Source organism: Anopheles gambiae, chromosome 2 (assembly GCF_943734735.2).
Source record: "Anopheles gambiae chromosome 2, idAnoGambNW_F1_1, whole genome shotgun sequence".
NCBI lineage: Eukaryota > Metazoa > Arthropoda > Insecta > Diptera > Culicidae > Anopheles > Anopheles gambiae.
The window spans coordinates 9,016,382-9,039,383 of record NC_064601.1 but is presented as its reverse complement, the minus strand read 5'-3'; the positions used below and the strand labels follow the sequence as shown (position 1 = coordinate 9,039,383).

The 23,002-nt window shown below is 52.3% G+C and overlaps 1 protein-coding gene across 2 annotated transcripts; it reads right to left on the bottom strand.

The window, feature by feature from the left end:
- Positions 1-1,347: 1,347 nt before the first annotated feature.
- On the bottom strand, positions 1,348-22,958 carry LOC5667596 (uncharacterized). 2 transcript variants are annotated; one of them, XM_061643123.1, is made up of 12 exons: positions 22,059-22,958; positions 18,858-19,591; positions 18,619-18,773; positions 18,270-18,539; positions 18,008-18,198; positions 7,801-7,916; positions 6,589-7,717; positions 6,334-6,476; positions 6,120-6,261; positions 5,562-6,047; positions 4,791-5,124; positions 1,348-4,716 (listed from the first exon to the last, which is right to left on the bottom strand). In XM_061643123.1, the coding sequence occupies exons 2-12, from the start codon at positions 19,491-19,493 to the stop codon at positions 1,671-1,673; spliced, it is 6,648 nt and encodes a 2,215-aa protein (XP_061499107.1). In that variant the 5' UTR covers positions 19,494-19,591; positions 22,059-22,958; the 3' UTR covers positions 1,348-1,670. The 2 variants fall into 2 exon arrangements, with proteins under 2 accessions (XP_061499107.1, XP_061499108.1); XM_061643124.1 differs by having other exon boundaries at positions 6,334-6,464.
- Positions 22,959-23,002: the final 44 nt, after the last annotated feature.

Sequence of the window (23,002 nt, the reverse complement as noted above, 5' to 3'; positions counted from 1 at the left end):
ATGGTCGGGCTTCTCGGGTGGGCTCAGGTGTGCAAACGCTGAGCTCCCAGAAGTCCCCAAGTTACGAGACGCAGGCATTAATTCGGGGCTTTATTTTGCGACCAGGCGCTTATCGCGAAACGATTACTGCTACGCGGATATTCCGCGGAAACATTGGGCACATCATCGCGGAAGGGTTCGAAATTTCCAACGAAATTTCAATGCCTTTGTACTCTAATCCTATAGATTAGTAGTAAATAGGACGGATTCGCGTCCTTCGTTTTTGTGAAGAGGGTATGTTTGTTCAGGAGTTCCAGGACATTGACGAACAACTGATCAACAACTGAAACCATTACCTTGATTGAAAAAATGAAAAATTTGATGACATCATCCTCAATAAATCTCTTTATCCAGAGAGCCCACCACGCTTCACTGCAGCAGCAGGCGATTTTTGTACCGAAAAGTACCCCCAACAACAACGGGGCGAAAGGCGAAAAAAGGAATTTCTTTATCGTCGAACCAAAATGATTGATACACAACGCTACCATCTTACTTTTTTTTGTTCTGTTACACATGCTCCACATGCTTGCAGTACGAGCTCCGTCCGCTAGTATTGCACAGCCGGCCGCCCTGCCCTTACCTCCAACCTCCATCCTCCTCGCCAGTGGTTTGCCACGAGGTGCACCTTGAATAAACAACGGACCTCAGTGTACCTGAGACCGGCGGCGGCATCAACTGATAAGATAAACGGTGCTTTCTGTGTGTGTGTTTTTTTTATGTTGTATTCATCTCGATTCCATCGTCAACGTTATTTGCTTTGGTGGCGAGAATGTCTAAGGTTTAACGGCCCTACAGAACTTCCGAGCCGAATAGGCGATATGTAGTCAATATTGGAAGAACACGTCAGATGTGCTAAGATCAACCCTCTAGGAATGCGATCGCGACTTCCAAGCGACACCATCATATGACCATCGTGGCAGCAGTTCGGTAAGAACCTGTTTCATCACTTCCCTTCCAAACCCAATGCCAATTTCGTGCGGGAACACGTTGCACAACGGTGGTGACCCGGGGGTTTACGAGTGGATTAATTGTACCGCGCTCGCTCGATAAGATAGCTGATCACACAAATCAATGTAATCACTCAGTGGGTAGGGGCGTAATCAACCCAGTGACGGCACCAAGCAGCACCAACTCCATTGCGAAGGGGTAGCGCAACGATAATGGAATATGGGATTACGCTGCATATTATGTTCCTTCGGTTTATCCAGCTCCAAATCTTCAACCACTAGCCCGTAGAATGTACCCGTCAACGCACTCAGTCCACTGTCCTGCTTTCTTTCCGAATGTACTCTGTCGCGTGAAACGCTGTACTGATTCATTTCATTTATTTCGCTTTCATTCGAGGGAAAACAAACATCAATGCTCCGTTTCTTTTGGGACGGGCGAAAAACATGTACAGTAGAGACCGGTAGAACAACGTAAATGACGGAACATCAATAGAATTAAGAAGCGGGTTTCGAACATACTCCACAGCCCTTCCTTTTTCAGCAAGCGCAACTCCATAGACATACAAAAAAAGAACATCGCAATATCATTTACATCCGATTCTTCTAGCGCATCCGTTTTGTTTTTAATGCCCAACCATTTGGCTCTAAATATCTTCAACATCCTCTCCCCACGATTCCTTGCGCTCATCCCGAACCCTTCCGATCGGGCTCGAGAAATCCTAAGCTACGGCTCTTCTTCAACTCATCGCTACGTTCGCCGCTACGCCGGAAGCGATTACAGATGGCCTGTACACTGCCGGACTTTTTCAGCGGTTCAGCACCGTCTCCATCCCGGCCCTCATCCTGCTCACCATCCTCACGGCCAGCCCGGCGCGGCGAACCGAGACTCTGCGCACTGCCCATCTTTGCCGCGGCCTCACCACTAATGTCCACCATCAGGCTCTGCCGACACAGTGCGGAAATGGCGTTCATCTTGCTTAGATCCTTGCTGCTGCGCCGCAGCTTCACCTTGCGCAGCTTCGAGGCGAGATTCGAAAGACCACCGAACCGACTTCCGCCACTGCCCGCGGCAATGGAACCGGTGGCCACTCCAGCCGTACTGCCCGTGCTGATACTGTGCCGCGAGCTTGCTCCCGGTGGACCAGGCTCCCCCTCAACGTACGACGATCCGGATTCGTTGCGTCGCAACGTGACCGTACCATCATGATCGGGCACCGATCGTGCTCCGATCACCCCAGCACTTGCACTCTTCATCAACAGTGTCAACTCTCCCTCGACCACACTGGACGAGGCCGTACTGGTCGCACTGATTTGACTGATCCGATTGCTCCACGGCTGATGCTCTGCTGCCTCCTGGGAACAACCGTTCCCGAGGGCCGCCCTATCGCCACCGAGCGGAGCACGCAGGAAGTCTTCCTTCGCTTTCTTCAGCTTCAGCGCTCGCTGGCTGAGCGGTACCAGTATGCTGCGGTTCTCCTCCAGCGGAGTGGTTGGTGCGGATTTCGAGAACTCCCCCGTACGTTGCTGCTGCTGCTGCTGCTCGAGATTAAGCCTCCGCCGGGCGATCAACCGTGGGCTGGGCGGTTTCAGTGCTTTCGAAGAGATCAGCACCTCCACCGCGCACTCTTCATTCGGTACGGACCGGCAGCGTGTGTACTTTTCCGTACGACCCGCCGACTTCTTGATGCTTCCCGTGCCCGTCCCCGTGGCGATGGGTGACTCGGTGCGCTTTTTGTACAGCCGTTCCTTCCGGATCGTGCCCGTCGCACTGGTGATCGTTTGGCAGGACGGAGAGCTGGCAATGCTTGCGGATGGGTCGTTTGCAACCGTTTGCTGCTGCTGCTGTTGTTGCTGCTCTCGCGTTCGCTCCAGCCGGGATAACGTGTCACGCCTTCGCAGACTATCACAAGCGAGAAACGTCCCGAGCTCGGGTGAAGGTTCCTTTTCCGTTCCGCCACTGCCAAGCTCACGCTCAATCACATCCTTGCTTGTGCCCTCAATTTTACTTGCACTGAACGACTTCAGCACTCTGGTCCGGTCTCGATCGGCACCAAACTCACCCTGGTTCGAGTCCGTACCGCGCTCTTTTTCCTCCTCCAGCTGTTTGAGCGATTTGCGCAAACTTCCAGCACTGGCCGACTTGGAGAGCTGGATCGTTTCCTGGTACTTTTCCGTCTGTTTGCGCACACGCCGATCGAGGACGGGCGAGCGCCACGCGACGGGCGAACACGAGCCCGAGCTGTGCGGTGAGGCACCTCCCTTTTCGGTCGTCAGCCGCTGGTTGTACTTGGCGATCATGAGTCGAATGTTGGGGGATAGCTCCTTGTTGGGCGCTTTCGACGCGTCCATGCGGCGCTGCATGCTGGGGGATTGTGGTAGCGGGGGCAGGTTGGTGACGATCTTCTGTTCTTGGGGAGTGGGGGACGATAGTACCACGTTTACCACCGTTTCGGGGGCTTCGTTTCGATCCGATGCACCGGAGCCTGACTCCAGCTCTTGGCTGATGGCGACCGGTTGAGCTGCGACTCCTCCCGCCGACAGGTTGTCACCGTCGACGGTGGTGAAGATTTTGCGCTTCGTTTTCACCAACACGCTGGCGGTGCACGTGACCGACGGCTGGACGGTCGAATGTGTCCCAACCTCCATCAACTCAACGCACGTTTCTTGGGGAGAAATAAGAACCTCATCCCCGGGAACCATTCCAAGGGACGCATTCTGCGGTTGAGGTCGCTCCACCTGTTCAATCTTCTGTCCGGGCTTGATTTTCAACACATAAACCACATCTTCGCAGACCTTTTCCCCTCCAGCTGGTGCTGTCGCTAGCTTCTCCATCGAGTCTGATGATGGCTTCTTCGCCCGGCTCGTCTTGCGCTTGGCTTTGCGCGGCACATCGAGCACATAGTTCTGCGGGCTGTCGTCACTGTCGCTCTCGGTTTTGCTGCTCTGCCGCGAGCCCATCCGCTTGATGCGTGCCTTCCGCCGGCTTCCGTTGCTGAGATTGCGCTGCAGCTTCTTGCCGGCGCCCGGTTCGCGTACATCCTTCTCCGGCGAGTCCAGCTTGCACTGGGCAGCTTGCGGTTGAGCGTAAGCCGACGAATCCGGCGACTGTGACGTAAGCGGAGCCGGTTCCGATTCCGAGCTGACCGGGAACCGACGCACCACGGACGATGGGTTCGGTTGCACCAGCTCCACCGTGTTGACGCGCACCGCATTACACACGAAGGTCGGCGTCACGTTGATGGTGGCCATGCTGCGGAACGAATCGTCCGTCCGCTGGATCGAGGACGTTGCCTGCGCACCAACGGCCGGTGTAATACTGATCTGGGGTATGTCCTCGTCCTTCGCCGAGCGGCCTCCGTTTGCCGCCTGCGCGGAAGCGTACTTCATGTAGGAGTGAAGCGATTTCTTCAGCTCGGCCACCGACCCGTTGATGGACTGCACGTTGCCGAGCACCTCGCCCGCGTCCCGCAGCGTACCGTCGTCGAAACGATGCAGCTGGCGCAGCACGTCCAGGGCCAGATCCTTCATGTAGGCGAAAAATGCAATACTATCACGCGAGCCGGTCTCGACGAACTCGGGCAGTGTGGCGATCAGGGCGCGCAGCACGATCTTTAGCCGGCGCACCTCGTCCCGGTTGACCGAGTCCTGTTCGCTCAAGCGTATCAGCAGTTTGGTGGAGTCCTTCAGGATGGTACTGCTGTTGCTGGACGGTCTCGACGAATATCCAGGCCTGCGGGGGAAGAGGTAAAAGAGTGAACAATGAAGCACACGATTATGTTCCCAACGTTCTCCAAACCGACTTACTCTTTGGCTTTCTGGTTCACTCCTAGTGTGGTCGATTCTCGTCGTCGTTCGCCCTCTGGCGGCAGTACCGGCATCAGCAGTGGGTCAGCCACCTCCAGTACCTCGTCCTCTACTTCCACTAGGACGGCACCCGGTTCTTCTCGTTCAGCCGACAGCTCCAGCTCCGGGTTGGACGAGACACGCCGGTTGGAACCGCTGTCCTTATCGACGTCCTTCAGCTCGTCGGCATCGTTCAGCGAAAGGCTGGACGGTTGGTGTGATATGGAGGATGCCGAAGGGATAGGCGCTATGCTATCCATCGACAGTGATCTTGCTAAGGCTGGTGACTTTTCTCCTGCAATGATGCAATGGAAAATGTGTTAACTTTTTGTTCATTCACTTACAATTAGAGATGGGGGTAATTCAGATTCAACTTCAGAAAACCTGAGTGATTCTTCACAGCGATTCATTGGATCTGAATTTCTAATTTTGAGGCTCAATAATCTTCAAACTATTGCAAAGAATCTATTCTAGAGAAGAATCTAAAGAGGATTCTAAAGATTTATGAATCTTTAAATATTTCTATGGATCTGTAAAAATTCATATGAATCTTCATAAATTCTTGAGTCTCCAAAGATTCAATCAGTCCATCAGTCATGTTTCAGGATTTATACGAATCTTTAGAGATTTTATTCGAGTTGCCAATCATTCATCACTAACGATTCATATGAATCTTTACGAAAGATTCATGAAGAATAACACCTACCAACAATAACCTACGAATCTACTTACGTTTGTTCTCCAGCACTACACCCCTCGTTTCAACGACCACCGGCGCATAGCCCGGATGCAACAGCGCAATGGTGGACGCTTCCGGCCCAATGCCTTTGGCCTTTTCCCACTCGAACAGCTTCCGGGTGAACTTGCGCGAAATGCCCTCGAACTTGATGAAACCCTTGGTCGTCTGCACTACCAGCTCCTTCTTGGGCGCCTCCGACGTGGTAACGAGTGCCTTCAGCTTCGACAGACCTTCCGCTTTCGGTAGATACTGCTGCTGGTGCTGCTGCTGGTTGTGGTGGTGCTGCTGCTGCTGCTGCTGCTGTGCTGCCTGATGATGGTGCCGTTCCTTCTCGAGCTCGTCGGACGTTTTCGACTTCTTCACCGCACCGCCGGACGCTTTCGATTGCTGGCGCTTCATCGACGCTCCACTCTCACCCTGGGAGGACTGCGTCGTATAGGACGGGACTTTGTTCGCTGCCTTCATTTGCTTCCATTCAGCTACAAGTAAGCAAACATACAACAAACATCAGATACTCTTACAACTGTTTTACCATCACATGCATCACTTACACAACTTTTTCTGAAAATCTTCCGGCAAATCCTTAGCATCGGGCAGCTGCTTCAGTCCCTGCCCTTCCAGCTTGATCTGTCCCGTCTTCCACAGCTGCCAGTCGGTGATGGGTTTCTTCTTGGCATCCACGCCCGGCTGGTGCTGAAAGGAGAAGTGAGCGAGCGAAACCTTTCAACTTCAGTCCTTTGGCCTCTTCACACATTTGCTGCGTACCTTGGTGCGCCATTCGTTGAGTTTCTTCTTAAAATCGGGCGTCAGATTGTCCTCCACGATCGGCGGTGGTTGGGCTTTGGCACCATACATCCCTGCCGCCCCGGCAGCTTCCTCCTTCAGCAGCTGGTTCACTAGAAGCGATACTTATGGGAATATACCAACCCGCTACAATCGTAAGTACTCCCGATCTCAACGGAGTTTTGTCACGCGTTTTTGGATACTATTGTCCTCTCAATTGCTGGAGGCCATACTTACAGGGACTGTTGTTCAGCATAACTGCGGCCGGGCGCATCCGTTCCCACTCCTGCTGCTTCGCATCGAACTCATGCTGAAGTTTCTGCTGCAGCTCCTGATACCGCCGTTCGATTTCCTCCCGCTGGCGCTGCAACGTGCGATGATGGTACTTGGGTGACGGTCGTCGCTTCGGCGTATTCTGATCCGACACGTCGCCGCTCGAGTAGTCTGGCTCGATCAGCTCCGCAACCATCCGATCGGCGGGGCCGGCGAAGAAGCTAAACTGCTTGCCGGATGGGCTGCCCGGCAGCGAGCCGCACCCATCCGGATCGAGGCAAATCCCGGCGTAGCTTTTGCGCTTCGGCGAATACTTCGGACCGGGCGATGAGGCGGCACCAAGTTGCGCCAGCGCCGCGTCCGATTGGGCCGCCGGGTCCGTGCTCAACACATCGATCGAGTCCGGCTGCCGGTGCAGGCTGAGCGGTTTGGGGGGCGATTTTCTTAGCTTACTAATACTGCTGCTGCTGCTACTACTGTTGGTGGTGGTGGTGGCGGTAGTGTTGTGGCTGGTCATGTTGGTGTGCTGGGAGTTGCTGGGTGACCTCGTCTCCACCGGGACTCCTTCAGGTACGGATTCAATTTCAGGTATGTGTTTGCTTTTGCGCGATCCCCGACCCGTGCCGGGCGTTACCAGGGTGGCCGTCGGTACACCCCTGTCCCCGCTGCCGCTGCGCGTCGTTCGACCCTCGGGCGCCGGTCGCCATTCGCCATCCTCGCCGCTGGAAAACGTGCCCTGCGTCCCCGGGATGGAGCCGCACGGGGAGTTTGGACCGCTCGGGGCACTGGTGTCACCACCACCACCACCACTACCAGCCGCCACCGACCCAGGGGATGCTGCCGGTAGCAGCAGAAAGGTCGGTGTCATGGCCGACGACCGGTGGCCCGGTGACGCCTGGCTGGAGGAGAACGAATCCGACCGGTCGCGCTGCATCATCTCGCAGGCATCCATCGACTCGCACGGACTCGCCTCCCGGCTGCAGCCGACACTATTGGAGGGTTTCGCGTCCCGCCGCGACTCGTTCGACTTGAGCGAGCCGCGGTGGTTCTTCACAATACCCTTCACCTTGCTCCAGGCCGATTTGTTCTTGTTCTGCAAAGGCGAGTGGAACGTTACATCCAGGAATGAAAGAAGAGGGGAAGTACACAAAGCAAAAGAAAAAAGCCGCCACTAACCTTATCCATCTGACGAATCGGTTCGAGAATAGCTTCCCCATCGAGGGACCGCGATCGGCGCGCATCCTCCTCCTGGCTGCTCCGTTCCGTGCTCTTCACCGAGTCTCGCTTGCCGTCTGAAATGAAGAAATTAAGATGCAGAGACAGCATGACACCAGCGCGTCTACCAGATCCAACTGAAGCAAAACCAAAAAAAAAACACACACACACAGACACGCCACCCGCTGACGAATGGATACGTCTAGTAAACAATTAAGCAAATTGACGGTGACCACCGACGCAGGCGGGCAGGCGGCAATCGACATTCCCGTCGCGAGCGCGCGCGCGCACAAATATCTTGCGCGTCGTCCCGCCGCGTGGATGTCGCGCATCGGTTAGGTCGCGCGTAACGCAACCGAATGGGGACGGGACGCTATATTTAGCTGGCAAAGATCGTTCGCTACTGCCATTACACCCTTGCCGGACACTCTGGACATTATTTCACCGTCTATCACCGATCGATTCCAGCGGGTTTCCGATCGAAGTAATGAAAGCGCGCGTGTGCGTGTGCTCACCTAGAAGAAGTACTAGAAGTGTGTAGATCTCGACATTGTGAAAAACGAGCCAAACCCGGACCTCTTTCCATGTGCCCGCGCCGATTCCACCAAGCCCCCCGCATCCCTTGGCGAACGAAAATTCCAAGAACTCCACCCGGCCGGGCAAGGTTCGGCCGATCGGCGTCACTTCACCCATCCTCGAGTGCGCCATCAGGACCATATGTTTTCACTTTCGAAATCATTCGAAGCCATGCGCTGCTTCGCCCCCTATCCCGTCCCCAAACCGACGCAACCAACCCCCAATCCGCCAAAATCCACGCGCTCTGGCGGCAGAGGACGCTATTGGCGTCGTTGCGAGCGTTTTTCTTGTGCGTTTGCGATGCCCCTAACTTTACGACTTGTTTACTTTGCGCTTAAACTGTTTATCGTGCGTTCGTCTGTATGTATGTGTGTGTGTGTGTGTTTGTGTGCTTTTTTAGTGCGATTAAATGATCGTTTTCGTCGCGGTTTGGATTTTGCAACACTTTTCTCTTTCGGGGGAAGGGCGGTTTTCAATCGCTTAAAGCATTTTGGAACAGTGTTCCACAACACCTCCACTGCTCTAATGTCGCTTCCGCACGTTCTATACAATAGCATGATTGAATCAACATGTATGCTGCCTACATCTTTGTTAGTTAAAACTATTACCAATCGAATCGAGCAGCGTGTTGAAATTAAACGCAATGTGGTGTAGTACAAGCACAAACACCCATTTCTCGCAAGGAAATCGTTAAATCCACTCCATCCGCCTTCCTTTCCTAGCCTGCTCAACAGACTAGCCCGTACTTCCCGGGCTGCCCCTCACGAGTAGTCCCACGCCGGACTTAATCCGGCCACCAATGCGTAACGAAACGCTTTGAACTATTCTCGTCTGGGGGGGCTTTTTTGTTGCTTCTTTTACTTTATGACCCGCGTACTGGATACAGAGTGTGCCCCCTCTTCCCCCCCAAAACTCGTCTCGTACGTTGCGGAAAAGCGATCGTCATATTTATTTTCTCCCACCACGGAAGAGGCACGTTTACGATTTACGCGAATTCTCGCAGCACTTGCGCTGGTGCGCCGCGCTTTGAAGTCAGTCTGCTACCCGGCCACGGTCTGTATTTTTTGTAGGAAAAATGAGTTTCGAAATCGCGCTTTCCCGGCTGTAAAGAATCTGTTCCCAAACTGGGTAAAGGAAGGCTGCGAGCTGTGGGTAACGGAAGCGCGTCAGCCCAAACACGTGCCACCACTACGCAACCAACTTGCAGCATGTGCACAAGAGTCAAATTCGCGTGCGTAAGCAAACCTATTCATTCAACACGGTGCGTGTGACATTGTGCTTGCCCCCCCCCCCCCCCTCCACCCTCCACCACCGTGAGGGTGTCGGCGGTCAGGGTGATTATGCCGCGAGGTGTGCAAACTGCGGCGGAACAATCGGAACAGAGTCAACCGCATCCTTGGACTTTCTTGCCGCGGTGCATTATTTCTGTCACATTACACTCCTTCCGAACTCATATATATTGGGTAGGGTGACAAGGAGGGGGGTGGCAGAAGTAGGCAGAAGGGTTGCTGACTATTTTTACACTGACATCTAGAGCAAAGACCGAACGCCGACTCGGTGCATGACGCAGGTGAACTTTGACATCCTAGACATCCTGGGGGCAGCATCAGCAGCAGCAGCCGACGCAAAACGCTATTAGTTTAATACGCATTAAACCCCATCACTACTTCTCTACCTCCCCCCCCCCCCCCCCTTCTCCTTTCTTCCCACTGTCGATCAAAAGCGACGGGTGTCGGCCGATTTGAGGTGGCGAATTAATGCGTTTTCAATTTTGTTCACCATTAGAAATGCATTCGCGAGCAGGCTGCATCGGCCAAAACCAAATGGATCCATTCACTGCATTCAAAACAAACAAACAATCTAGGCTAGGGGCTAGGATTAGGCCAACGCTACGCCGCGCGAGATGGATGGAACAATTAAATTAATTATTTTCTCACATGGTGCCCTTCTTCCTTTTCTGGCCAGCCCAACGAAAACATTCACCAGCACGAAACTGTGAGGTCAATTAGAAAGAAAAGTCCTACCAGGCCTGTTCAAGGTGCACCAAAAATAACCATCACCACTCACGCTTTGTTGTGGTTTTCTGCACAACATGTACGGCATGTGATGATGATAAATTCCACCTCTTACTCCAACACAGGTTTGAGAAGGACGAAAGTATGTATAAGATCATTTTACTCTAATAGATGTAATGGCAAAAACGAGTAAATGGTGGCATAGTTCCATTAAGGAGACACGGGCCTTACTCCACAACTGCGACTTGCATATGGCCAGTTCCAATAGTATCAATCAATGACTGGCTCCAGGGTTTCTGGCACCAAATGGCTGGCTTCCGGGCACTAACTTCCGAAGTAGGAGAATTTATTCTTTTACATAGCTCGCCAAGAACCAACTATTGGATCCGACGCACTACTTATCAGAACACGACTGCGACATGCATATGGCCTGTTCCACTGGTGCCAATGGTTGGCTTCAGGGCACTACCTTCCCAACCAGGTGAGCCTAATGTATCTGAAATTGGCCAATTACAATAATCTATGAGTGAATACTGTTGTGACCTCCTAAACCGTGTGCAAACCTTAAATACCCCCAAAAAGATCCCGAATGTCCTCTTGTACGCGCGCGTGCCTAAAACCTAGACCTAACCATTTACTCAGATTTGAACTCAGATAAGATTCTCGTGTTCTTAATTTCTCCGGGTAATCTGACGTATCCCGTTGAATCCCTTTGATAAACAAAGAGTTTCTGGCACTTTGAGAATGCAAGTTGAGTGCCCTCCTCGGCTCACTAGCCCTACAACCCTGCCCATGCAACAGGCCCATTAACATTAAAAGAAATCAAGATCGTGGTCTAATACACATTCCTCTGCTCTACCGATATTTATTGAAGAGTATCTAGATCCATTACATGCGGTCGGTGTACGTCGACCTTACCCCAGAACTAACCTCATAATGCGGTTTTGTAACCTTTGAAACCTTTGAACATTAGTTAGGAGGAGAAGTTATGAATGTTCTCAAACAATCTCGCAAGGTTTGCACGTGTTTGCACGGTTTGGGTCGGTTTGCGCAAGTGGCTGCAACTAGCTGCCCTTACATCAACCAAACTTTTGTGGTGCTTCGTCTTATCGGGGAGCGTCACCGTACGCGTTGAATCATGCCACGCACACACACACACACACACATGAGCTCCCCGTTGCCCTCTTGAGAGTGTTATCAGTTTGCGTGAGTACATTTGGTTCGCACTTTTCCCACGTGATACAGAATACGGAAATGCGCTGAAACTATTTGACTGCCGGAACTTTAACAAACCGTCTTGGGAAGGTGAATGGCCACTGCAAAGACAGCATTTACACCCCTGTAGCTAATCTCTTACAGCATTTTCATAATGTCTGTAACTATAGGAGCGCCGTGTGGTGTCGTGGTTCCTCAAATTCATCAGTTTCGCGCAAAAAACAAACACCGTGGTGTGTCACCGTGCTTAAGTTTCACACACCGGGTTTGGTTTATGTTATACAGAACCATCAAAGAAAGAAAACACACACACACACACACACACACACACACACACACACACACACACACACACACACACACACACACACACACACACACACACACACACACACACACACAAACTGCGACTGCTAGAGAAAGCAACGATAGCACACACCCAAAAGAAAAAAAAAGAGAAATGTGCGAAACTGCGCGGTGCGAAAAATAAATAAACATAAACACTCACAGACTTCCCCCCCCCCCCCTCTTCCTCCCCCCCCCCCCCCGCCTCCTGTTAGCTGTCGCCGGCTGTCTGACTCTGGCGATTCCGTCTACGGCAGCCAATAGGAAGATCATCTTGCGACCGGTTTGGCGTAAAACGTTCGCCCACGTGAGCTGGACGCGCCGACGTGTGACGTTTTGCGTATCGTCGTGCGTGTCCGCGCAGTCACAACTCCTGCTGGTCCTTCAAGGACACTCGCACAGAGGGGTTCTTCTACTGCTAATAAAATCACTTGAAAAATCTTCGCACAAACACACTGACTGATTGTTGTTGGCCGTGTGCTACCGTTGGGCGCCCATGTTTGGGCGTGTCGTTGCCATCTTGCCAACGTGCCAACGGTACACGCACTGGCGGTTTTTCCTGCACTTTTGCAATGTTTGTGTGTGTGTGTGTGTGTGTACTTGTGCCGCTTCTCTCTCTCTACTGCAGCTCATTATTTATGGCCCCCACACTTTGGTTTTTTCGCTTTGTGGTTGGGCCGGGTTGGGAACTTGGGAAAATATTTCTTTTTCCAAAACCCACCATTCCACGTTTTGATTTACGAGCACCCGGTACGGCTCCGTGTAGGCAAAAACGGGGTTTATGCGAGGTTTGGCTGGTTTGGCCACTCTCTCGCTCTGCTGCGCCACTGCACACTACCGCCGCGATCATCCCAAAACCCTGTTTCACATTTTCACACGTCCCGTGACTCCCGTTGGCGTGGCCGCACGGATCGTGCAAAGTCCATTTGCGCACAGGACGTGGCGTTACCCTGCTGGCATTGCTTACCCGAAAAAAGGGCAAGCTGCATGGCTACATGTGGGAAGGGGGGGAGGAGAGGAAAGTGGAGGAGCTTTAAATAAGCGTAGCTGGAATGTCTGCTGAACCGAACCCCGTCTGGTGCTGCGTAACTGCGGTAAGGGCAAGAAACAAACACAGCCAAGAGTTAGAAGCAATTATTGCGCGAATACTTTTGGAATGTTTTGCACCCCAAAGAAAAAGGATTTTCTTCTCCTAAAGGAAAAAAAGAAGTCAGACCGACGGAAAAGTCCTTTCATCGGTGTTTGCCGGCAGCTCCAAGCCGGCGTCACAGAATCGAGATCGCAGAACGAACCATCCTCTTGGGGCGCCGCGGCACGATCACACGGCATACAAAGCAAAGATCATAAACAATCAGTCGTGTGTGTCTGTGTGTTTCCATTTCCGTTCTGTTGATATACAGCTGAGAGCACATCAGTTCCGGTATGCCGATGAAGGCTTTTAATCTACTAAACGCTGTTCAAGGTTGAAGAGCATACCTTTTTGCTGCGGCCCGTGACTCTTGAATTGCATACGCTTTGATCGCTTTTGTGCTGGCGTGAGCCGCCCCTCGATTGTTCGAACGGGTGGCAAAAATAGCACTTTATGCTTGCAAGCGGGGAAGTGGTTTTTCCGTTCTGTTTTTTTCTTTTTCCTTTTTTCCTTTTTTTTTTTTTGCTCCATTCGCTTCTCTGATAAACATCGGCACAAGGGGAAAGCCAAAAAAACGGAAAGGTGTGAGTTGATGTAAACCAGAACACCCGGGGCCACTTCGCTGGATCGCGATCGTTTGGTGTGATTATTTTAAGCTTGTTTATTGTTCCCCCCCCCCCTCTATTTGAGGGGTTTTGGGAAGCTTCAGCACCCGCAGCAGCAGCATCAGCAGTAACAATTTCCCATTTCCCACGGCTCGGCTGTGTGTGATCCTCGCTTCGACACGATCAGGTGCTCGATTCATGCATGTTGGAAAATTCGACCAACATTTACCTTCCCTCAATCCCTCCGTTGCTTCTTCGATTGGGGTCGATTCTTCTTGCTTGCTTGCTCTTTTCCTCCCTACGCCATTTGACCCACTTTCTTCGGCATTAATGATGCGCCGCTGTTCGGGTTGTGTCAATTGAAAGTAAAATCACCTGTTTTGCGCTTCCTCCGTGATGCGCCCGCTCTCCCTCTCCACCCTCTTTCTGCTGCAGAGTTGCACCAGAGCGCACCAGCCTAGCTGCATTAGCCACCTTTCCCTTTCCCAGCGCCCAGGAAAAATCGCTCCGGTTCTGTGTTTGTGCGCGTGCGAGAGAGCAAACGGAGACGCACCGACCGCAGCGACGGCGCAGCGAATTGGCGGGCGTTAAAAATAGCGCGATTATGTCATAGCATAGCTTGAAACCTTCCACTCTACCCTACCCCTCCCTTCCTCTCGATTCCGGGGCTCTCTCAAACGGCAGACGCGCAAAGAAACGAACGCAGCAGCAGCAGCAGCAGAAGGAACTGTGCCGCCCAACCGAACCCGACTGGTTCCAAACTTTCATTCCCATCGTAACAGGGCCGCTGGGAAGAAGTGACTGGTAGGAAAGGGAGGACATTCCTGCTGGCGCTTGCTCTGCCACCTCGTGTGAGTGTGTCCCGTGGGCCGGATCGCACATTAAACCCGGAACCCTTTTTGGCGGGTTTGGCGGGTACGCAATGCACATACCCACACACACACACACACCCTTACACACCGATATCTGTGTGCGCACGCTCGTGATCGTCAAATACAAACAACAGCGGCACTCCCTTCCTTTCTTCTTCCCGCAATGGTGATCGCGTTCCGTGTGCGTGTTCCGTGCCGCGAACGCGGTCCGGGGGTTTATTTTTAAACCCCATTCCAACAAGCGCCAACCTGCACCGATCCACCCCACACGCCCGTTCGGTCAATGCCGTGCGCCGTACTGTGCCCGTCGGAACCAATGCGTGTGTGTGTGCTGCAGCAGCCGAGTAGCACAATTGGCAGACGCTCTTTTGCATCCCGAAACGTGGGCATTACGTCAGGGCCGCGTAACGTCCGGAGACGAGCGGCGGGACACGGGCGCATAATGGCCCCGGGGACGGGTGGGCTCTGCAAGTGCAATGACTGCTGCACAGTGTGCGCAATGCATCCTTTACGGCAATGCGGGCGGGTGTGTTCGCACGATCGCAGTGTAATCGGGTTGACGCCGCCGTCACCGCCGCCACGGCAAGCTTTACACACACGGACTACTCTCACTCCACTCTACAGGTGTTGTTGGGACGGGACACCGCCGGAGCGGACCGAACCGACCCGAAAGAGTTTTAAAAATAAATCCCCCAAATTCCTGCAACGCTCCATTGGTGGCGGTTGGCGTTATTTCGGTACACGGTTGGCAGAAGGGGTAACGAGGTCGAGGGGCGAGGGAGAGAGAGAGAGGATGTGCTAAGTTTTTTTCACAAAGTGTGCTGAGGAACACCCCTCAAAACACCATCTAAACATTCCCAACAACTGTAGCCGCAGGATACAGCAGGTGATGTACTCTGTCGAGTACATCCTGCTTGGTTTTACCAGAAGAACCGGATTATCTAACCGTTTTTTGTGAAGGTGTACAGTACAAGTGGTACAAGTAGGCATGATCCTTGTCTAGTCCACTCCAAAGTTAAGTGTGTTCCAGACATTCAAACTTACACCGGATTGAATCCGGCAAATTGCAATGCGCTTTATGGTCTCATGAATTGCGTTTGACGCAAATCGCACACACTCCGCCAGGGCGAATGTTTGTTCGGGTCGAACGTTCCAGGCGCCAGGCATGCCAGGGTACCGGGAAGCGAGTGTACAGATTAGTAACGATCCCATCTTTTTCAGAAGCGATGCTACAAACAAATCGGGGTTTACTTCCACTTGGGGTGTTTACTGTTGTATTAGGGTGTGGTTGCAATCGGTACTCTGTGTCTCGTGGCTTGAGAATATTAAGAGCAACATGGAGGATGATCTAGTTTAGTACAAACTGAGCATGAAGATACTTGCAGGTTACTAAGCAACACCGAGATACTCTCACGGGACGTGTATCTTTGTCTCCTACGGCACTGTGTGACAATATGGTTGCAGCCGCCTAGGACCCGCACCACAACGAGCAGTAATCATCTGTGGTTCCCAAAGTGGTCCAAAGATATTACAGTCAGAATGCAATAGTTGAACGCGCATATTCCATACATTTTAAATTACTTCGAGATGAATGTTTCCCAAAAGCGAATATTCTTCAAGCTACATATGCGATTTGCATATGCCGAAATTCTCTAAAATTAATTTTGGGGTGCCAATTAACAAAAATATTGATCAAATGGTGCAATGTGTTTCGCGAGGTTTCTTGGATACTTCATACCAATATCTTCATTAGTTTTCCTTAACATGAATAACGCTCTAAGCTAACGGTCTGCTGAAGATTCGCCTTAGAGAGATAACACTGTACTTGATCGAATTATTTGAATTCAGTGTACTTCTAACAGCTGATGTCTTCCAAAGCAGTCGGTTGCTTAAATCCTCAAGAGATAGTAAAGTACGGAGATTTACTCCTGAATAAAAAAAAAGGTACGGAGATGTTCCGCTTATTTCAAAGTGTATAATCAACAGCAATCATGCTTTCTTCAAAACCCTGAAGTGGCTCACGTATCAAGCTCATTAGGGGTACTAAGCCGATATTTACAATGCCAAGAGTCACGCAATACACGTGGAAAATCTGGTAGAAAAAACATTCAACAAACTTTCTTCTTCTTCTTCTTTGGCACCACAACTACCGTTGTCGATCAAGACCTATCTGTACCACTATTGGGCTTGGCTTCCAGTGACTTACTGATTACACATAGCAGGATAGTTAGTATGGGGCTACGTATGGGGGCACACGGTCCTAATCGTAATGCAGATGTCTTTGGCTGTTCAAGATTGAAAAGATGTAAAAAGATCCTAATTATTATTGATCCTGAGGGAATTCCCGATGAATGGATGTCTAGCATCAAACAGTCTTGAAAAGTTGGCGCAGGTGCAGATTAAGCAGTACGCAAACTAAGCGACTCTTAGGACCCCGAAAAAAGGAACCCATCCCCCGCTCACAAGTACATTTGCTTTTCAATCTTTCTCTGGTTTAGAAAGTCTCCTACAACTTCTTGCTCGACTCTTCAGAAAGGCCTTCATTCGTGTGACTGTTTAGGGCCTCCACACGTGTTAATCCGCCAATGGGCTTGCGCTGGTCGCACCAAGTTTGAGAACCACTGAACTAGCTCATTCGACGAAATTACGACGCCGCCCATTGGAATGCTTCAGGATGGTGAGCACTGTTCTTCCCATTTTGCTTAGCAATCCGAGCACCCATTGCCCATCGCAAGATGAATGCAGTGCCTCCCCACCTAGACCAAGAATGTCTAATGATGATTTAAATGCAGATCACATTTCTTCCCCCGTGGCAGAGTTGGTTCAGAAAATAAAACCGAAATTCCCCACACAAAACAAAAACACACCATCATACCCCCTGTGTTGGGGGTGTATGTGTGTGTGTTTGTGTGTGAATTTTCTACCCGAAAATAGCACCACCAAAATGCAATCAAACCCTTTCACCAACATCAAAACAAACATCACTTGCTCCAGCCGCAGGGAAGTGTGTTCTTTCCTTCCTTCTCACTGGGCGTTGGAAATTCTCGCACACTTCACAGTTTTACCAAATTTTCACGCATCGATTTGTTATTGCCCTGCGCCAAAGTAGTTGCGTGCGCTAAAAATATGCCCACACACACACACGAAATGATCACGGTCAGTCGCACGGGGGGAGGCATTCCTGAGTTCCAAATCAAACTGCGCGTGTATTAGGGAGGAGGATGATTGTTTGCAAAGTTGGCTCCCGTCAAACTCTGGCACACCCAAAGAACCCCCCCCCCCCCTCTCCCCCCTTTTCGTACCACCCAACAAAGAAGTGCCAATGTAAGCAACCGACGATCGATTGACGTCCCGGAATAGTACCACGGGCGTGGCGGCCAGAAAGAAACGGAAAGGAATTGCTGCACTTACGTCTCTCTCGCTGGCCCGTCGCGGCGCCGGCTTCTTCGTTCAGGTCGGTAAGGTTTTCGGCCGAGCTGGCCAAACTGTTCTCACCGGGCGTGCCGGGAGCAGAGCCACCGCTGACCACGATGCCGGACGAGGAGCTGAACACGGAATCGCCCGAGCTGCCAACGCACGGAATGGACGGTACGCGCAGATATCTGGGAAATAGATGGGAAAACAGTGTGACCCCTCTTGTCCTAAGGGACCCCTCTTTGTTTGTGCGTCTCACCTGGCCACCTCGTTGTTGACCGGTATCATCATCGCTTCCGTGCTTTTGATCTCGTTCGCGGGCAGTGCGCTGGTCTTTTCCCACTTGAAGGCCGCCTTCACCTTCGTCCACTTGGACACCTTCGGCTTGAAGTCGGAAATGGCACTCTGGCGCCGGAGCGGATAGTTGCGGCCACTGCCACCACCACCACCACCACCACCGCCACCACTCTCCTTGCGATGCAGCTGAAAGTTACCGATCTCGTCGTTGATCACCGATTTGCTACGCTCTCTACGAAACGAAGGAGCAGAAAAGAGAGACATTATTGCCGACGAAGGGCCAAGAACATCAACCAGCACTGTGTACAAACCTTTTCGAGCTGCTGCGCTTGCTGCTGGCAGAGTTACCGGCGGCCAGGATCGTCTCCAGCAGGGCCAGATTCGGTCCGATCTCGCTGTCCAGCAGATCATTGTCGGACGTGTCCTCGGGCAGTCCGACCATGAACGCGTCCGGATCTTTGGCCATCTAAAAGGGACCAGAAAGACAAAAGAAATATGGCACATTCCTGGACAGGCTTACACACAACCCCCCTTCCCTCGCCACACATACCGCCAGCTGCATCAGCTTCAGCTTCCGCAGCGTCTCGACGTTCTTCAGCTGCCAGTGCATGCGCATGTTCTGCTCCTGCAGCGTCAGCATCTGCCCGATCAGCTCGTGCAGCCGATCGAGCTGGTCGATCGCATCCTTGGTCGACAGGGCGGCCGCCACCGACGGGCCGGCACGGTTCAGCAGCATCAGGAACTCGTTCGCCGACTCGAACCCGGGCTCGTTCCTGCCCAGCGTCGGTGCGTCCGGCGTATCGGGCTCCTTCGCGTTACTCCCGGGCAGCGACTGGGAATGACACGGACCGGGTGGCTTCTTACACCCAACACCACCGCCATCCTGTATCGCCGTAGCCGGATCGCCTTCACACAGCAACCGCAGGAACTGTGCCTCCCGCTCCCGGTACGTGAACAGACGCTTGAACGGGTCCGTCTCAGCGTAACTGCCGGTGCAGGCGTACGCATCGCCCTCGACGACTGGACCGGACGGTGCAGCGGCGGCGGCGGTGGCGGCGGCGACAGTTGGATCCGGCGGTGGTGTTGGCAGTGTTTCCCGCCTCGTCGAGTGCAGCGGCTGATGCTCACCGGAACGTTTGCGATGTGCTTTCACCTTTTCCTTCTCCTTCTCCTCCTTCCTCTCCATAGGCAGAGTGTCGTTTTGCAATCTTTGTCACACACACACACACACGCTGATCTTTTCAACACAATCTCACTCACTTATTTTCACTTGATCGGACAGCTCTGCAGGAAAGAGGCCGAGAAAAAGATTATTTAAACACTAGAACCTGTCAACCTGTCCCCAGAAGCTATCACACAGAACTGACCGAAGTTGCCCTATTCTAACAAAACATCTTGAACATCGTTTCCATGTTACAAATTGCTCCCCTTTTCTCACACATTCTTCAACAGCAGCCCACATTTCGGGTTCTTTCTCTGGGAGGAGTAAACCGTGAAACAGCGACACGCTGTCAGCAAATTCCATGCTCACTTCCGGTTTCGATGCTCTGGAAGAGCTGGTAAGAGGTGTTGGCCCAACATTCGCTAGACAGTCTATATTAGTGATGGGTAAAGATGGTTAAAGTCTGGAGTCGACTCCGATCCGACTCCGATAAATTTGATATCGACTCCGGAAGGTAGGTCCGCCTTGCATTATCCGGAGTCGTCTGGAGTCATCGGGAGTCGCCCAGAGTCATTCGAAGTCAGAGTCGGCCGGAAACATTCGGAGACGTCTGGAGTCGCCCGGAGTCATTCGGATTCGGAGTCGTCCGGAGTCGTCCGTAGTCGTTGGGAGTCGTTCGGAGTCGTCCAGTGTTATTGGGAGTCGGAATCATTCAAACGAATCGTTCGAGTCGACTCCGATCCGACATCGATAAATTCGGAATCAACTTGGGAAGGTAGGTCCGTCCTACGTGTCGTTCAAGTCGTCCGAGTCGTCCGGAGTCGGCCAGAGTCGGCCTACGAAACAAAAGTCTGTATACCACAACCAAAAGAAATGCCTGATCACACGCACATAAAACCACACGACTGCTGTTGACTCCGACCGATTCCGATTCCGATCGACTCTAGACAACTCCGAATGACTCCGACTCCAGACGGCTCCGGACGGCTTCAGACGGCTATGGACGACTCCGAGCAGATCTATTGGTTCCATTTTGCCTAATCGGATAGTGGTCGGAATCGGACTAACAATAGCCGGAGTCGGATCTGAGTCGTTGGTGCGCTCCAGAGAGCACATCACCAGTCTATATCGCCCTTCAGAACACGGTTGCGATTCCGGCCTGAAGATGTCAACCAACCCACCACGACATCATCATCATACTCTCTTTTGTCCTCTCTCGATCGGAAGTGACGCGCGCGCGAGGAGACGCAACGGCATGTTTACATTCCAAGGCCATTAATGTGCACACTCACACACACACACACTCTCGAGTGAGTCACGACGAACCATTATCGGAGCCGGGATGTTACGCGGGTCCATCGAATGAATTACGAGCGTCCCGCCTGTCGCCCGGATCGGAAACACGCAGCTGCTTGCGGCCACTGGCAGTTCGGTGCGCGCGCGTGCTTATCGTATGAATTTCAAGAGCAGACGAACGGTTCGACTAGTGACTGCGGCGCAAACTGCTGAGGCGTTTGTTAATGAGTGTTGTTGTTCTTACCCAACAGCGCTAGACAATTTATTGAGCGGCTCCGCTCAACAATCGCGAGTTCCCCCGTGTGGCAGAGGCCACACTGAATTGAACGTCCTCACTAATTGAACAACTGTCAATTACTCCCAGTGCATCGCTGCGTGTTGTAAATTCCTGTCCCGTGTAGTCTCCGGTAGCAGCTACCGCACTAAAACCACTAATCACTGCTATGGGCGGAAGCTGGAAGCGGGATCGAAGTAGTAAGGAAATGTATGTGCCACCCCACAAATGTAATACGGTCCACCCCAATTAAGCCAAGGCACAACATCCTCTTACGGGTTGTGTTCAACCGGGCCGAGTTGCTCGAGCGCTGGCGAACGATCAAGAAACACCAGGCTTCTCCATGACCTTTTTGCACGGGACTCGTTGCACGGGACATAAATATGGTTGATCTTTTCCCGGATCGTTTGCCAGTGCGCTGTTTTTTTGCTTCTTCTTCTTCTTCTTCTTTTCGGAGGTGATGAAAGCGCTCGCTAACACCCGGGAAAGGAGAGAGTGGCTAAAGAGGGAGGAACTGTTGGACAATTTCGTTTTCCACGTCCAACGCTCGATCGTCTAACGATCGTCACAAACACATTAAGAAATCACACACATACATCTGTAGAGGAACACGTGCCTGCTAGTAGTACTACATCGCCACATCGCCACATCGCCAAACTGTCTCCCTAAACCTCTCACCACGACTCCGCGCGTTTGTCCCTGACAGTCCCTGGTTTGCTCCGCAGGGGCAAACACGCCTGCACACGGAACCACTTGATCGCGTTCAGCTCGCGATCATTTGTTGCCATAGCCGTACGGTGTAGCGGACACGCCGACCGACTCTCTCTCTCACACACACACACACTCAAACTCGTGCACACACTGGCACGAAGTCACGACATAATAAAAAAAAACCCGTTCGGATCCGGTGCAAAACCGCACGCCCAGGGCAGGGGCAACTCTTGGGTTTTGGTAACATTTCTTGGCCTTTTCGTTTTGGCCCGCTAGTGAGATTTCTTTATTAAGACTATTTTGCTCACCGTTCAATTTTTTTTTTCTCTTTTTTGAACGCACCGATTTTCACACACACACACCCGCACACTCACTTTGACTCACATTCACTTCCCGCTTTTGTGCGCCCGGGGGGACGTGAAGGCTTTCAATTACACTTTTCTTGCTCCCCTTCTTCCGGGCGATCTCCACGACCAAACCACTCGGCGTGATGGTGGGTGGGGGGTAAGGGATAGGGCGGAATGCGGCTTACGCATCGATCGGTATTACGTAGGCCGCACTAGAACGGTGCTGGACGTAGCGGCACCACCGGTACGCAATCCGGAACACATCGTGCGTCTGATGACCGAGTGTCTGCTGCATTGGTACAAACGGCACACGATCCGGTGGTGTGTGTATTGATCGTTGAGCGAAAGGTGGGTGGAGAGGTAGGTGGAAGGCACACACACACACACAAAAACGGGCAAAAAATCCGGAGATCACAGCGATGCGTTGTGTACGGAGCGAGCGTTTGAACCGAACAGCGCGCAACCACCGAACCGAGCACACACGTACGGGACCCGCTCGGCAGCACGATCAGCAGACGGTTGGCCGGCGCAGCTTGAATTCCGTGACCGCGCACGCGCCTAACGGACGCGCCGATTGAACGCCGAGAGAGAAAAAAAATAAAACACCGAAACCGAACAGTTTTCGTTGTGGCCTAAAAACCCGAACGCAAATGAAAGTGTAACCTCCGGCTCCTCCTCTCGCTGCAGTGGGATTTCCTGCAGGGGAAAGGAATGGCAGCTGGACGAGCTACCGAGCAAGTAAGCGGCACTTGTAACACTGATTGCAAACGATCCGAGCGTTTTCGCACCCCCAAAAACTCTACTCAAGGACACAATGGTCCAGCGCCGTGGTGCCGTCTTCACATCGCAAACGTTCCCGATCGACTGGATCCTGATCGGGCTAGCTGCGATGGAAAAGCCAGGTC

Coding starts and splice junctions, on each gene's coding strand:
- LOC5667596 (XM_061643123.1), bottom strand. CDS start 19,493: ATGGAGAGGAAGGAGGAGAAGGAGAAGGAAAAGGTGAAAGCACATCGC. Junction 7,917..18,007: donor GACGGGCCAGCGAGAGAGAC/GTAAGTGCAGCA, acceptor TCTTCATTTCAG/ACGGCAAGCGAGACTCGGTG. Junction 7,718..7,800: donor CGATTCGTCAGATGGATAAG/GTTAGTGGCGGC, acceptor TCGCCTTTGCAG/AACAAGAACAAATCGGCCTG.